Source organism: Bremia lactucae, linkage group LG1, assembly GCF_004359215.1.
Source record: "Bremia lactucae strain SF5 linkage group LG1, whole genome shotgun sequence".
NCBI classification, from domain to species: Eukaryota; Oomycota; class Peronosporomycetes; order Peronosporales; family Peronosporaceae; genus Bremia; species Bremia lactucae.
This window is the reverse complement of record NC_090610.1, coordinates 1524873-1541305: the sequence shown is the minus strand read 5'-3', so window position 1 is coordinate 1541305 and position 16433 is coordinate 1524873. Positions and strand designations below refer to the sequence as shown.

Below are 16433 nucleotides of genomic sequence, written 5' to 3'. Positions count from 1 at the left end.
AACAGATCGATAAACAACACGCAATGGGTTACGGTACTGTACAGCTATTGCTAGCGACACACCTGTTTTCATCATCCCTACCCATTATGATTTGCGATGACGCATATGTATGAGTACCAAGATGCACCAATAAGCAGTCATTGTGGGCGTGAGAAGACTCATCTCACGATAAGTCGCGACTTCTACTGGCCACTCCAGTATAAGTTCGTCTGCAAGTACATACGTGCTTGCAAAGTTTATCAACGGGTATAGCCCAGTGCTTCATCCCGGCTCCGTTACAACCTCTGCCTGTTCCGGCAGAGTGTTGGCAGTCCCTATCTATGGTCTTCGGATTCCCCGAAGACACTCACAAGAGTAAAGGGTCTCAATTCGAGACCAGTTCACGGGGAACCCATGGAGTCAATATATAGTGTCAACAAAGACACGAGCACAGCCTTTGGTTGTGTCGACTCCGGGACGGCAGCCAGATGTACCATCTCGCTAAAAACGGTGACCAAAATAAAGAATACCATGATTCACGGCGGAATTTTGGCAAACTGTGTTTAAATCACTTGGAACTCACTTAAAATGTCAACTTCTGATCATCCTGGAACAGATGGTCAGACGGAGCGTGCAACCCGTATTCTCGAAGAGGTACTTCGCGGATACTTCCAATACTTTCACTCTTTTAAAAGTCGGAGTGAGTTTTTACCGATGGTAGAATTTGCCATCAACAATTTAGTGCATGCTTCTACAAAGCATGCACCGGTTTCCGTGAATGGCTTCGCCCACATATACCTACCCTGTTTGAGAGAAACTCTAATTTAAGAGGTAGGGACTCGCTCGAGCAAAGAACCTTCGAGCTCTTGCTCATCACGCATTAGCACTAAGGTCAATGTGAAGGATACCAATGTTGAGTAAATTAACATTAAAGTAGACAACGATGTTGAAAGACTCAGCATCGAAAACAAGAATATTTATGACAATGATAATACTCTCAGTAATAAAGAGATTAATATCTCCGCAGTGCGAGCCGGTCGCACTGGAAACAAAAATAAAACCGAGTCAGCAGGCGATTTCCTGCTTGCTAGAGAAGCAGTGGTCCGTTTCGTACAGAATTCCATAGCTGATACGGTGCACTACAGAAACGGAACTATAACAAAAATGGAAGAGCAAACAATAATGACCTAGAACTACTGGCTAAAGTAAATTTACTAAAGCACGTAGTGACGAATGTAGGCAGTTATAAATTACTGCCCAGGTATATCAACCCGTTTCGTGTATTACATCGCCAAGGCAATGCATACACGATCGCGCTGCCTCGTAGAATGCGTACGCATTCTACGTTTTGTGTTGGGCGCCTCCGCCCGTACCATCAGTACGAGGTTTCGTCTGATTCCGGATTTCACCGGAACGGTCAAGGGCATCAGCCAAAGCCTGATGGTTCCGAGCCAAAGACATATTGTCTCGGAACAGGGTCTAATCTTTCTGAGCCAGACGATTTGCTCTTCCCTCCAAGGAAGAGATCTTCTGAAGAGCTAACAACAGCTCGTTTTGAAGAGACTGATGTGTCCTTTCGCTCGCCAGCTGTTCAGTCGCAACCTGCGCAGAACTTTTCAATTGGTCACGAAAATATTATCGACCGTCACCGCAAGCGCGCGACGACGGAATCGCTCGTGATCAAGATTCATCCTTAAAAATAAAGGGTGTGATCCAAATCGCGATGTTGGATCGGGCATGTCATACAAGGCGAACCCGATCTTTCCTCTCCCTCCGCATCCATTGAAGTGGTCAGGTGGTGAGAGGCGCTTTCTTGTTACAAGTTCCTTGAACCACCGTGAGGCAAAGGGGGTCGAACGAGTTATCTCGGTCGTTGCGAGGGTATTCACCCTAGCAGGATAGTTGGGAATCTCGTTTCCAACTGATGTTTGGACATTCTTGGTCTCGTCTTGCAGTACGACGATACTTATCCTCCTCTGCAGAAGGTCCATATGTAAACGAGCGCTTCCCGCGCTCGTAATAGGATTGAAGGTTCTCAATCCCTTGACGCATCTCGTAAGAGATGAGCGTTTTCCAATGGCATCGTTGAGGGAATATGCTTTCTTAGGGGCATGACCTGCACCGCGAGAGGCAAGGAATCCCTGCCTATCTAGACAAACGGTGGAACTTATAGCGTGCACCGACTACGGTCCGTTTCTTAAACCGTTCACGGAAAGGATTTAGCTTCTCAAACCAGACTTCACGGCCTATGTTTAGTACATTCTGTACAAAGGATGGCCAAGCTTAGAACGAAGGTTTGACATCCTTTGCCCGTTTGCAAGTGTACCACCGATGCCGGTAAAAGGCATCGATAAATAATTCCAGTTCATTCTCACCAGGCTTGTAAAGCCTAAATGAGTCGAATAACAGAATTTATATTGATCGTTGGTCATACCAGACCAACGAATGTAGTTTCTTCTATAGGGTAACCAAGGCCTCTTTTCAGGAGCGAATGCAACGTATCGCGGTCCCTCTTCTATTGGCTCGTGTTTACGTTAACATTAGCTTGGCCCTGGGAGTGATCCCTAGATTCACTCCTTTTCTGGTGATGCAAACAATAACCACCAGTAGCACTATTACCTTCGCGACCACGAAGTTCCTGGTGACTCACATTGACAACTAGAGGGCGAGCCTTAGGCTCTGAATCAGGTACAGATATTACCAAATTGGCATAAATACCGCAAGGCGATCCTGAACCTGGCCGATCAGGGAGGATTCATATCGCATGAAAGCTTCAAGCCTTGCATGCAGGACCTCTGGCCCATGGGATATAATGAACTCTACATTTTCAATCCCAAACGAAGCTTGTCATACGCTGCGCGTTGCGCATCTGAAAGGTCTGGTGATTCTTCCATTTCAGTGAAGGCTTATTATATAAAGACTCAGGCGTAGATTGACTGCGAGTGCTATTAGTTGTAGCGGAGCTACCTCGCTCTTAAAGTCAGAGGAAGACTTTCAGACTCAGAGAGTCACTAAGTTCTATTGAACTAATGGGTTTGTTAACTCAGGGAGTCGTACAAGCTAATAAAGCTGAATGAATTCTAGTTCAAGGGATTCTACGGTTCGTAGAACCAAGTGGCAACTAGTGCCCAAGAGAATGTACCTTAGAAAGGCTTCTATCTCTTACAGATCAATGCGCAAGCCTTAGGAAGGCACTTACGGCTTTAAGATCAAAAGGAATACTGCACTTTATTTAATTATTTAAATCTGAAACCTTACCCTAGCTAATTTAAATAGATTTCGGCCACCAGATTTATATGTGGCGGCGACCACATTTCTTACCCATAATAAGCGGGATTTAGGTAATTAACCATTTTAGAATAAGATAAAAGGGTATTCGCTCATAAGGTAAATGTTCCACAACAACGTTTTTCCAACCGATGTGTGCCCCATTACATATCCGGTGTGTTCCGTTACCTTCATCGATGCGGATGCCGCAATTTTGACAGTGTAGTATTCAAGGTGGATTTAATGGGGTAAGAATTAGCAGAGACCGTACAAGTGATTGCCAAAGCCACTTCGATCGTTTATTTGCATAATCTTGAACATGTGAGTCAGAGCATCTGATCTGGTGGATTGGACTGATAAACCGATTTCAAAAAATGGATTTATCGATGATAAAAACAAAATATTATTGATGAGCGAAACATGAATTTCGTTAGAAACTAGTGGACAAAATGTCTGTGGATGAGTTCGTCCAGGCCTTGAAACATGGCGATTTTTATCTGATATGGTGGTCACTCGACCCGGTACTGAATTTAACTCATCATCGCTTTTATATAAATCGTCGTGGTGGACACAAAATCGACAATTAGTGCGCATAGTGGATCATCTATTCTTAAAGATCTTTCAGATTCGTGCTATCCTTGGTTTAGGAACTTCTAAGACGTGGTGTGTCGTAATCTATCGTCTGTTTTACTCCCTGATAGAAGTACGTCTTGAAATTCCACGTGGGTTTCCAACCAAATACTGATCGACACGTCGGTAGCCTGAACCAAAATGAACAGTGCGTGAATGTACATTCGACTCCGACTTTTTGTATAAGAAGCCAAACGGGTAATAGCGCACTGTGCATGCTTATAACAAGCTTAAATGGTTGCTTCTATACTGGCACAAAACCAACTCCTAGGAAGATTGCTCTTTGAAGCAATATGCTTAGATGTTCTATGAACAGTGAACTCAACTTGGTCACTGAATATTATCAACTGATCATGCGAGCTATTTGCATTCCTGTACAGTGAATAGCGCCCCAAGCGTCATACTTTAGGAGTGGCTGGTGATGGTCTAGGAGCTTCCAATGCTCCGGCTACTTATATCGTCTGGTGACGCAGCTGTCCGGCCCTTCTAGGGGGTTTTCCTATACATATTTTAATGACATAGGGCATGGGCGTGCGGATCAGGGTCGATCAGATGCGAATAATCACATAGGCATTTACGCAGTGCTCTAAGGCATGCGCACAAATAAGTTGTATGTCGACGCAAATAAGATGCATCTTTGGTGCGGAAGAGATTTCTTTATCGAGTGAAAATTCGGAAAGCGAGGTATTAGAGCAGACCTGCTTAGACAAAAGATATGGTAGATTGGCTGATTCCTATGAATCGATGAAATCCCGTAATTTGCTAGGTCTTGCAAAATATCTGCATAAGTTCAGCTAAAGTGACGCGATATGGCTCGTCCAATATCTAATCTTCTTAGGAAGGATGTGGATTGGTGCTGAAGTAGTATCGAGAACGACGCTTTGTAAGCGATAAGAGAAAGTCTATCCATGCTCCATTTTTTGCTTTGCCTGTTCCTATCGGCTTATAAGAGTCGTCGGTGACGCAAATGACTTTGCGATAGGCTGTGATCTGTTACAAACAGAAAGGGACGGACAAAAACTTGTTGTGAAAATTGCTATCATAAATCTGTAAGCTTTAGAGTTCATGTGCTTGGCTTAAAGGCTTTTGTGTGATCCATACGGTACATGCGTCTTTATGCGCCGCGACTCAGTCCCAGACGATGGTATTATGGCATTCATACTTTGTAGTATAACTTCGAGGTAAAGTATAAGCCGGAAAAGCCAAACGCTTCGACAAATGCGTTAAAACGCAGTCCTGATTTAAGCTTGCTCATGTTACCACTCTGACGTCGCCAGTCACTGACTTAATTCGTGCTGCTTATGCCACGAATGATGCTTCTGGCTCTGGAATATAACGATTTAAACTCGAACAATGACTTCTCGGTACACTTGCGTGCGGGGCTTCATGTATACTCTATCGATAAGGGCTTTTTTCAAAATTACAATGATTCGGCGAACTCTCCGCGCATCGGATTCCTCATGATGAGGAATTGAAGTATTGGATCCTCTACGAGGCACATAATACAGCTGAACAGTCATCTCGGTCAAGATTAGACCTTCGACTCGGTGAGCCAGAAATATTGGTGGCTTGTGCGCCCATAGGTACCGCCCAATCTCTATAAATGTGTTAGTACCTACGCGCGCACGTGTTAGGCGTGCCAATGATTTAGCCCCGACACTTCAATCGCACCACTTGTCAGCCATTGGGTGTTCAGAATCCAGTATGAATGTTGTGCTTAACTTTCAAATTTTCTTTAGGCACACAGGCGTTGTGATATATATTAACCGTTTGAGCAAGATGACTCATTTAGCGGCTGCGTCGGATACCATTAATGATAAATTTATAGATACGCTTTGTATTGATCGCGTGTTTCTTCAACACTTTTTTCCTGTGGCAATCGTCTGAAAAAGACCCCATTTCGTGAATACATTTGGAAATCGATCTCCCGGGTGCTAGGCACTCGATATGACATGTCAACAGTGGATCATCCGCAGACCGATGGTCAGACGGAGCGCGTCAATCGCGGTTTTGAAGACGTTTTTTGCAGTGTGTGTTCTAAGACGCCGAAGCGTTGGAGATCAATCCTCGCTGTTGTCGTGTTCGCGTTGAACAACGCTATTCGTGCTGTCGCAGGCTATGCTCCATTTAGCGTAAACGACATCAAACATCCACGCTTTTCTTTTAATACAGCCACTATGTGAATCAGGACTTGGTTCGAAGACGTTGTGGATCGGCTGGCTGTTCTCAAACAGTCACTTTTCGATAATTGGTACCTGAATTTCTCGTGACGCGATTGAATGTCTTACGGTATTTGCGTGATGCAATAGCTGATAGGCACGACAAATAAAATAACAAGTGGATGCTAAAGGCAGAAGCTGGTTTAGTAAGTGAGCGTTGGATTACCGTGTCTTACGAAAAGCTAAAAGTACCTTTAAATGAAGTGTTTGCGGTCTTTGAAACTAAATTATGTCCTCGCTTTATTAGACCTTTTACGTTTTGGCCAAGAAGGGCCAAGTTTATACGCTATAATTCCGCCCAGTTCCGCATCCACTCAGTGCTCTACGTCGGCTTGCTTAAGCCGCATCCGGTCTTTCCCAGGTGGATTTCAAATGCCCTTGCGTAGAGAAAGACGGCTGTGCGTAAGCTGCTGCATCCTGATTAGGATGCAGAGCTAATTTCGTGCAGAGGAAGGCATTAAACTTGCTAAGAATTCTCAGCAGCTAAAGGTCCATGCTAAGAAGGCTTAGCATAAAGAAAAGTAAAATTGTATCGGATAAATTGTGTTCCTACGTATTGCAATCATCATTATCAGACTTAATATATGTTAAGGGAGCCGCTATCCACCACTCAATTCTCGCTAAGCACCACTCATTTACCATTAAAATATTAACAAAACAAACGTTTAATTTCATACGAATCATAATCGTTGAAAAGTAGCCAAAGACAAAACTGCTTCCTGTATTACGGTTGTATTACGGTTGTTTCTCCGCCGATACAATCTCCAGGTGCTGGTTCGCATTCTCTTGCTGTGCTGTATTACGGTTGTTTCTCCGCCGATACAATCTCCAGGTGCTGGTTCGCATTCTCTTGCTGTGCTAAGATGGACCAGTACTGGCTTCTGACCGAATTTCTTGAAGAAACAACTTGCTTCATACCTCCAGCATAATTTCTTATATTTGTGAAGCCCGATTTTAAGGAGCTATGACTTTACCATTTTTTTTTGTTTTGGGCCGTGTTAACACTGTTTTAGACTAAGTGGTAACTGTATTCACGTCTTCAACGAGCGCTTTTCCGCCGCAAAGTTTTGCAGTGCTTTTTGAATGTCTAAATCTTTGCAACTTCGAAGTACCAGGTTCCCTATATTAGTGAAACTCGATTTTTAAGAGCTACGGCTACACCGTATTTTTTTATTTTGGCCGTGCTGGGCCTGTTTTGGACTAAGTGGTAACTGTATTTACGTATTCTTTCTACCGCAAAGTCTCGCGTAGTTGTGTTGGCATGCCCAAATCTCAGCGATGCAGATGGCTATAATAAATTTCTCGCTGTTCCCTTAATAACTAGGAAAAAAACTTAATAAATCATCTCTAGGTACTGCTCATTTACTTTGGTATATATCTAAAATGCCACCATTCTTCAGCACGAAGAGCATCAAAAGTTACCAATGCAGTAACTGCGAAAGCTGGAATTGGTTGCTGACATCTGCTTCTATTGTGCCCTGCTTCTCCGCAGTTGTTGCATCGACGTACAGGCCGCAAAGAATACTTCGTAACTTTAAACTGCGATGGATCTCGCTGAGTTGAGCTTTGCAATTTGTGTCCCAGCAATTGATGCACAAGTGCACCAACAGGACGCCTGCAGCCGTGCTGGATGGATAAATTGAAGACGCCCGCTGCTGGAAGCACATCTAGACGGTTAACGTTAGCTCGCTGTCTGTATCAGACCCCCTTTTCATAATCTTCTTGGACGCGCTTCATTGAGCTTCATTCTTTTCCCAATTGATGTGGGTGCTACATACATTACTTTTGTCGAGGATGCTGCACCAACTACCAGTTTGAATCAAAATCTTCGAGGCTTAGCACACTTGGCGGTTTCGCAGGTATTGCTGCTGCTGCTTCTGCGGCTGCTTGCCAAAACTTGTATGCAAATATTCGAAGTAAATAAACATAACAAGAGATACCACATTGTTACTCTCATTCTTCTACAGTAATGTGCCGAGTCGCAGTTTGTACTCTTTGAACGCTGTATTTAAAGCTGCAGCAGAAACCCTTGCCGGTAACGGCAGAAAAGACCGATCCGCAGCCAAGACTAGTTGACGCTCTGTTTGCAGTCTGATAGTTGCAAGCTGATTATCACAAATTAGCTGGCAAGTAGTTTCCTCCATCAACAATCCCCCGGTATACACAGTTATCCACGACCTGACTGCTACATGCGCGCTATCAACGCGCGAGGTTTTCAAATGACCAAAATGCAGCATATAACATATAAGAACTGCAACGAATTGGTCCTTATATAGCAGTCAAGTTTCTTCAGGATAAAACACGATACGGCAAGAAAAAAGATTCTTCCATCCTCGTCAGTTTTCGATTGGATAAAATTGTCGTTTCGATTGCACCAAGTTGTTCCAGTGCTTTTCAAGAACTTTGAAGACTGCAACACTTGCAAAGGTCTTTTGCTGCCGAGCAAATCTATTTCTGCTTATGTGCCACTGGCACAAAAGGAATTTGACTTTGCCTTCGTCAAAATATACAGTCGACAGGGCATTCATCGACAGGGCATTCATCAAGGCCAGTTCACGAAAAGTGACAAATATCTTTAGTACCAACAAAAATGCAGAAAACACCTGTTGTAAAGGTAATATTCTGCATCTTTTCCAGCCATGAAACAGCAGGCATAAGTAAATGTTTGATGTGTGGCCATTGCTCCCACAACGTGCATCAAAAGCAACCCAAAAAGGTTAATCTTCTACATTGAGTTTATCAAGCAACCCTTTCCAGCACTAAGTAGGCGGCGTACTTCTTTAGCGGAAGGGGAAATGATCAGTAGATGCGTCGATTATAGTTAAGCATTAAATTTAGCAAAATAAGGTGCATCCGGGCGATCTTTAAGGCAATCGAATATAACAGCAAGCGGGTAACGACCAGCTAGGATACACGGACGCTCTACTTGCTTGACATTGTAAACATCTTGGTTTTTTGTAACCCCACGACGGCGCATTGCAGCCACTATTTGGACAGGTTCTGTCGATCAACTGCAGCTTGGAATACTTCTTTGCGTTGCTCTCTGTCAGCGCGCGTCCTTGCGGATGAACGGCTGGGTCCGTAAATAGTTCGTGATTGTGATCGTAGATGCGAACTCCAAATGCCCAGTGACCTACCTGCTTAACATGTCGAGCTGCAAAGTTGAACGTACAGCCGTTTCCACGTCGGAATCGAACACGCTTGCGTTGATTAGACGCGGAGCTTGCTGCCGCTTTTGTTGTGCATGAACGCTGCAAAGTAATAGCTTTGATAGCTTTGATGACACCTCTTTCTTTTTCCAACTCGCCTATTCTACAGGGCAGTCACAATGTAGCTTTCATTAGCAAGACGAGCATTTATAGTAGCACGCGCAAATTCTAGACTAGCATCGGTGGTAGTTAATAAATTCTTGGTAATTATCATGCTGATTTAAGTGGCGATCGTAATGATCTAAGTCTGTATGTAATAAAGAGCGTTCGTTGGAATGCGAGCGAAAGTATTCTCATTTCTAATAATTTAATCAGCCAATCACAGTTTTTAAAAATGGTGGGTAAGTGGTGAATAGCGAATGGTGAATAGCGGCTCCCTATAATAACCTAACTTTGTGCTTACGTCTCAATTCACACCGCCAATCTAGCAGCAATTTACGGGGTTGATTTAAAGACTTAATCAACCAATAAACAGAAATGTAATATTGCTGCTACAAAACATTACCGTGTGTGGCAACATTGCAATGTTAAATAAATTATTAACGATAAAAATGTTATTTGCTTTATTATTCCTCATTCTACAGGAAATAATATTGAAAAATCGATACACCCCGTTACAAATGATCGACAGATCGTTAAACCGACAACAAAGAAAAAGCCCAGTACTATTAGCAAAGTGCTGATCTGTCAGGGCCATTGGGTTAAGTGAGGCCTCGATCAATTATCTCTGCCAGAAGCTTTATCACCACTCATTTGATTAGTCCTCAAAAACGATTAATTCTCTTTCATTCACATTTACGTATGCGCAAGTAGGAGAGGTGATATTTAGAAAGACTTAGATAAGGATAGGCAATACCCTTAATAGTGCTTCACACCAACTTAATTATTAGTTGGGAAAATCATAAAAAAATAAATTATTTAGTCTTTACTTAACTGCCATCATTACAAGTGTTAGCACTTATTCGTCTTTCGCTACGTCTTTGATTAACCTCTATCATTACAAGCGTTAGCACAAATTCGTCTCCCGCTACGCCCCTTCGTCCGGGTCGCCGCATCGTCCGACTCGTTGTTCGGCACTTCGTGTCACGTTCGGTATTGTCTGCTCGCGAGCCTCTTTCGCAGGTCGAATCGACATTTCAGTGTATCGCTTCGATATCCATTGTAAGACTCAAAGACTGTTTCGGCAGATAGAACAACTGAGCATTCGTGAGTTCTAGCGTGGCCGTTACGTTGTTTGTCAGTTGTAAGGCGTTCAGTCCCTGGAAATTTGTGCGAGGCTCATTCCACACTACCCTAAACTAGCCATTGAGCGAGAGGTAGTAGGGCCCTGTCAGCCAACGTGCATGAGAAAGAGAATACACGAGCACACGGTCAAGTTCGACTGCTCCAAAGCTTTCTTCTTTAGCGCTGGAGAAAAGGCTGAGAGCTGCACTTAGAACCTGTACAAGTCATTTCAAAAGAGCTTGCACGTTGCCAAGGCCTTGCGCCGCGACCTTAATAAGGATAAGCAGTACATGTCTGACGAAGTGAGTCATCTGAATAACCCTCTTCGTGAAATCGATACCTCCTCACGGAAGCTGTGGATACCCTCTGCCAAGATATTCGTTACACTCTACGCGACCTTAAGAAGAAGCGTAAGACTTCCAATAATCGAGCAATTTAAGTTAATTTTAATTTTTCTGTTTCAAATAAGTCTTGGCTTTAAACATCATGGCATAACCATCTTATTAGCAGCTTATGGAGAGTGTTGTACAGATGATAACGCAACAACAACAACTGCTAGAACACCTTACGCATCATCGTGCCAACTCTAGCTTTCGTGTTGAAAGGATAAAACTTACAACTTATTCCGGCCGTCTTGAAATATATGTCTTTCATATGACGATCAAATGGAGCAATATTTTACGGCGCGAGGAATAAGACTACAACTCCGGGCAAATAATTGCCATACTTGCCAGCGGTCGTCAAGGTCCCGCTGCCCGATGGTATTCAATAAAACCGCACGACATCAATTCCGTACACGATTTTATACAGAATTAAACCGTGAATTTGTTCCGGCTGATCTTCAACTTCATCTAATTGACGATCTGCATTGATCAAGCAAACAAATTGCACAAATTTGGCCGATTACGTTGCCCGGTCCGTCTAATAATGGTACAAATTTCAGACATGAGTGAGATAGACCTCCAGCGGGAATTACGAAGTGCCATCTGACAGGAATTCGAGTACCTCCGCTACACCATCTTAAGGGGTGGTGTAGCGGCAAGCAGTCACGGTCGCAATGGATTATAAACGCTCACGCTCGGGACAGCGTCAGTATACTTCAATGCCTTGATAAAGTATACTTTAATGCTTGATAAAGGGAACACCGCCCGTATCGTCTCTGACGCAATTCCACTAAGGTCTGGAACCAATAGAAATTGGCAATTCCCGACCGTTACGCCCACGCGACGGTTTCAGACAAATCAACGCCAGATCTTGCAGTCATTTTGACGCTATTGCAAGAAAAAAATACATATCTTAACCGGTGTTTCAAATTGCAAAATCGCATCGCACAACACAGGCAACGTGGAACGCAATAGTCTTCGTCAACACCGCAATATGGTGAGTTATTTTGACGAAGATGACTCGGAGACCGAAGAAGTTTCTGGAATTCACACGAAGTCCTCAACCTTTTGATGAGAAAAGCGACGACAACGGCCTAGCCAAAGACTTGGTCATCAAAGATGGAAAATGCGGCAACGAAAATGCCCGGATCCTGCTTGATTCTGGGGCGACCTGTTTCGTCGTTAAGCCAGGATTGCTAAAGCGTGTTCTGGCTGTGAAGACCGTGCAAGTTAAGAGTCCGATGGCTCCAACAGTATCAAAATGCAGGTCGAAAAAGGTTTGATGTTGAGGGACGAGTCTTTTGTGACGTCCGAGTCCTCGCATGGACGATGAAATCCAAACTTGACGTCCTCTGAGTAAACCTTTTCTTACCGCTCACGAACCTGTAATCCACTGGCGACCGCACGAGGTCGTATTGTTAGTCATCCCAACTTTCGCTGACAAGCCAGTAGGTATTTCCTTCGTTAAATTTAATCGTAAGGTGCATAACTCCGAATTTCCGAAGTATATCGCGTTAAGATATCTCAAGTCGACGAGCAGTCGTCGTGATAGATCTTTGCATCGTTGACCTTATCACATTGTACTCGGACGTGCTACCGAAAAGTTACCTAATGAACTTCCGCCTCATCGGCACATTGAATTCGAGATGACCATATAGTCGGATGCTCAACCAAGCAACAGGCCAGCTTTTCGTATTTCGCGGACCGTGCAAGAGACACTTCGCTTGTTCGTTGACGAGAAGTTGTCAAGGCTGGATCCATGTGTCTCCAATACTTTTGGAAATCCCGAAAAATGACCCCACAATAGGTTATGCGCTCTCTTGCACTGAATGGGTTTGTTCCGGCAATGCGACGATTTGAATATGGTAGGTCTTTTGGCTACCGCCACGTAAACTCTCAAAATGTCATTTTAAAGATCCTTCTTACTCGCATTGACGAGCTTTTTTACCAAATGCACGTCATGTTGTTTCCGTCATAGACTCAGCTCAAGGATACCGCTTGATGCGTTTTCATTCAGATACCAAACAGTACACTGCGTCGGATCACCTTCAAATTATCTTTTATAAACAAACCAATCGCCAACTACACTGACTCGTACAATGGCACAAGAAAGTTAAGAAACAACTTTGGAAAAAGCATAAAAAAATCCACCACGTCTTCTACTGGAAAGATCTTGTAGCCGACTTTAATCAGCGTCAACGAAAGGTCAACGCGGGGAGGATGTCAGGACCATTCACTTGAGTGACGCCTTGACCAATCATCTTTGCTAAAGCTTCATAACCACTCATCTAGTTGGTGATTTAAAACTATCCATGTTTTATTTTTATTCGCAATTTACGTATGCGCCAAGTAGGAGAGATGATAATTAGAAACACTTAGATAACGATGGCGTAACGAGGCACCTTCCACTAGCACTAATATATACTAGTTAACTTACACTGATTACAGTGTAGGTGAGCTGCCTCGAAACTTCACGTACGCAAAAGTACAGAGAAAGGTTTTTGTGAAGCCAAGAGATTTTAGCTTAAAGGTCTAGACTAAGGCTTTTTAGAATAGAGAAAAAGAAAAACTGTATTAATATGATTAGTTTCCTACGTAACGATCATCTATTACTACTGAACTTATTATATTAATAACAAATAAGTATGGCGCTTTCTTGCGCACCGCACAATCGTGTGTCATATAACGATTGGCGCGGTTGAATTATACTTAAATCAACTAAATAATTTATAGACAAACCACTTTGTATACTACGGTTTACGAACCACTTTCGAAACCGTTGATGGAACTGATAAAGAAAGCAGTAAAAATCAATATAAGATTAAGCGTACGTTTGAGTTAAACTCTACCATTGGTTCGCTCGAAAAATTCATTGCGACATATTCTTTCATTGAACGCGACAAATTTCTACCATGAAATGTCAATTTTAAGTGCTTGCCATGACTATAGCGTGCATTAGATGGCGTTTGTAAGACGATGTTGCCTTCAGCTTAGCGGTCCAAGAAGGCAAGTAGATTTATCACTTACTCTCTGAGATATTGAATGCGGCATGCGAACCAGGACCGGACCCCGCTGATTATTTCAAGCCCATTCCCTTGGCTGTGGGCTCACTAGACAGTAGATAGAGACAGTAACAATCTCATTAATAGTGGACCCGACTGTGTTAGCGCATTCACACTCGGAAGACGTTGAGGGAAAAGGTCCCCACGTACTTGAGGAGGAATCTCCTCAAATAGTTGAAGTTACTAATAAAGCTAATGTCTTATTGCATTAATATTACCAATTTGGTAATATTGAAACTATTTAAGTCAATATTAATAAAAATAATTTTTTTTCCTCTTTATTGATGTCCTCTCATAGGAAATAATATTTAAAATTACTCGAATAGAGAATAATATATAATATTCCTCTTATAGGAAATAATACTCATGTAACGGGACACCCCGTTACATCCTCCCCCTTAACCAACAGTCAAGATAGTGAGTAAGTAGATATACTATTATGTCTCCCTGTAATTTTGCAGTATTGGTTTAATTAATATTCCAATTTTATCGCATTGTTGATTTTCGAACATAAATCAATTCGTTTGCGCATCGCTACTAAAAGTCTGTGCGGTACGCCCGTGAGGCCGCAAAGCTGGAAGCTGCACGGATAGTGCAGCTGCTGGTAATGCAAATGTTTCAGTAAGACGCTAATGCGTCTACTGTGGGGGATAGGTCACCTAGTATTCCCGTTAGAGGTGACTAAAATATGTCATCTGTTGATGCTATTGCAGGTGACAAGTAACCTGCTACATCAAATGTAGGTTACTTGTCCAAGTCACCGTCATCGCCCAACTCAGTGGCTACTGTGAAGGCCGCCGTATCACCCGAGGCGGAGTCCGTTAAACCTTCGAATTATAACGTGACAGCCGAAGAGGCGATGATGAGGTTGTTCGACTCGTCGGACATCGTTGGTGAGGAGTCATCTGATGATGACTCTATGGGTGATGATCACTCGGTGACGTTAGTATACGTCACCAGGAACAAAGTGATCGTGCAGGGAGGAATGCTGTTAGTAGTGCTAGTTTGCTTCATCAGGAAAGGAGTGAATCAAAAATTCGCTCCGGGAGCCATGTTAGCGTTAACGTTAACATGAGTCAACAGGAAAGGGACCGCAATACGTTGCGGCTCGCTCTTGGAAAGAATCCTTGGTTGCCCTCTAACGGTAACCTAGCTCTTTGGTCTAGTACGACCAACGATCGATACTCATCCAGGCTTCACAGCCTGGTGAGGATGAAACGGAATTCTTTATCGATGCCATTTTTTCGGCTTCGGCGGTACACTTGTAAGCGGGCAAAGAATGTCGAACCTTTGTTCCAAGCGTAGACAACATTTGTCCAGAATATGCAAAGCATAGGCCGCGAGGCCTGGCTTGACAAATTGGATGTTTTTCATGAACAGTTCGAAAAAAACGGACCGTAGTCGGTGCACGCTATAAGTTGCACTGGTTGTCTAGAGGCAGGGATTCCTTGCCTCTTGTGCGGGGGGGGCTCATGTCCATGCTGTTTTGAGGGTGCAGGGCATGCCCCAAACGAAGCATATTCCTTCAAAGTTCCCCAGTGGAGGACTATTATCTTTTATGAGATGCGTCAAGGGATGGAGAGTCCTTAACCCTTTTATGCAGAAATCGCTCGTTCTCTGGTGGACCCTCCGTCGAGGCCATGATGCACCATTTAATGGGCATCTGGGCCGTAAAAAGACATTTTAAAGGTGTCAGAGGAATTCTGGTGTCCACACCTATATAGATGGGTGGCCAACTATATTCACTCTTGCGAACAGTGTCAGCGCATTAAGGCTGCACCGTCCAGCAGTGCGCCACAGAAGCCGCTACCGATTCCAACCAACTGTTGGAAGTCAGTAAGTCTGGACTTCATGTTTGGCTTGCCGCCCGATCATAAGAATCGTACGGGGCTCGTCGTCTTTGTAGACAGACAAAGCAAAATGGTGCATTTAGCACCATGTAAGACATCGATCACAGGCAAGGAGGCAGCTCTCTTGTTCCTGGATCATGTTTACCGACTACACGGTATGCCCGAGTCCATAGTATCGGACCGGAGTCCACGTTTTACGTCTGGTTTTTCGCGACATGTGTTCGAACTGCTAGGTAGCAAGCTCCACATGTCGACCGCAGATCATCCCCAGACCGATGGCCAAACAGAACGTGCCAATCGGGTCGTGGCGGATGTCTTACGCACTATAGCAACTCCCAAAGAGTGGAGCAAGCAATTGCCCTTTGTGGAGTTCGCTATAAATAACAGTGTCCACGCCAGTACGGGTGAGACACCGTTTTATATTAACGGACTGCGCCATCCTCGGACGCCAGTCTCGTTTGTGCGCAGCCCGAGTCTTAGTGGGGGAGGGCCCCTCACTATGCTCGGTGCGAAAGAGGGACATAGTTTCGTCAATATGACGATGACCCATGAGGGTATCATCTCAAAGACAGAAACTTGCCCTAGTGACCCTGCCAGTTTAGCAGTGGTC

The 16433-nt window shown here is 43.8% G+C and overlaps 1 protein-coding gene across 1 annotated transcript; it reads left to right on the top strand.

The window, feature by feature from the left end:
* Positions 1–11927: 11927 nt before the first annotated feature.
* Positions 11928–12194, top strand: CCR75_009161 (uncharacterized protein; the record flags this gene model as incomplete). Its single annotated transcript, XM_067967206.1, has 1 exon — positions 11928–12194. One exon carries the CDS (start codon positions 11928–11930, stop codon positions 12192–12194), a length of 267 nt encoding a protein of 88 aa, XP_067822296.1.
* Positions 12195–16433: the final 4239 nt, after the last annotated feature.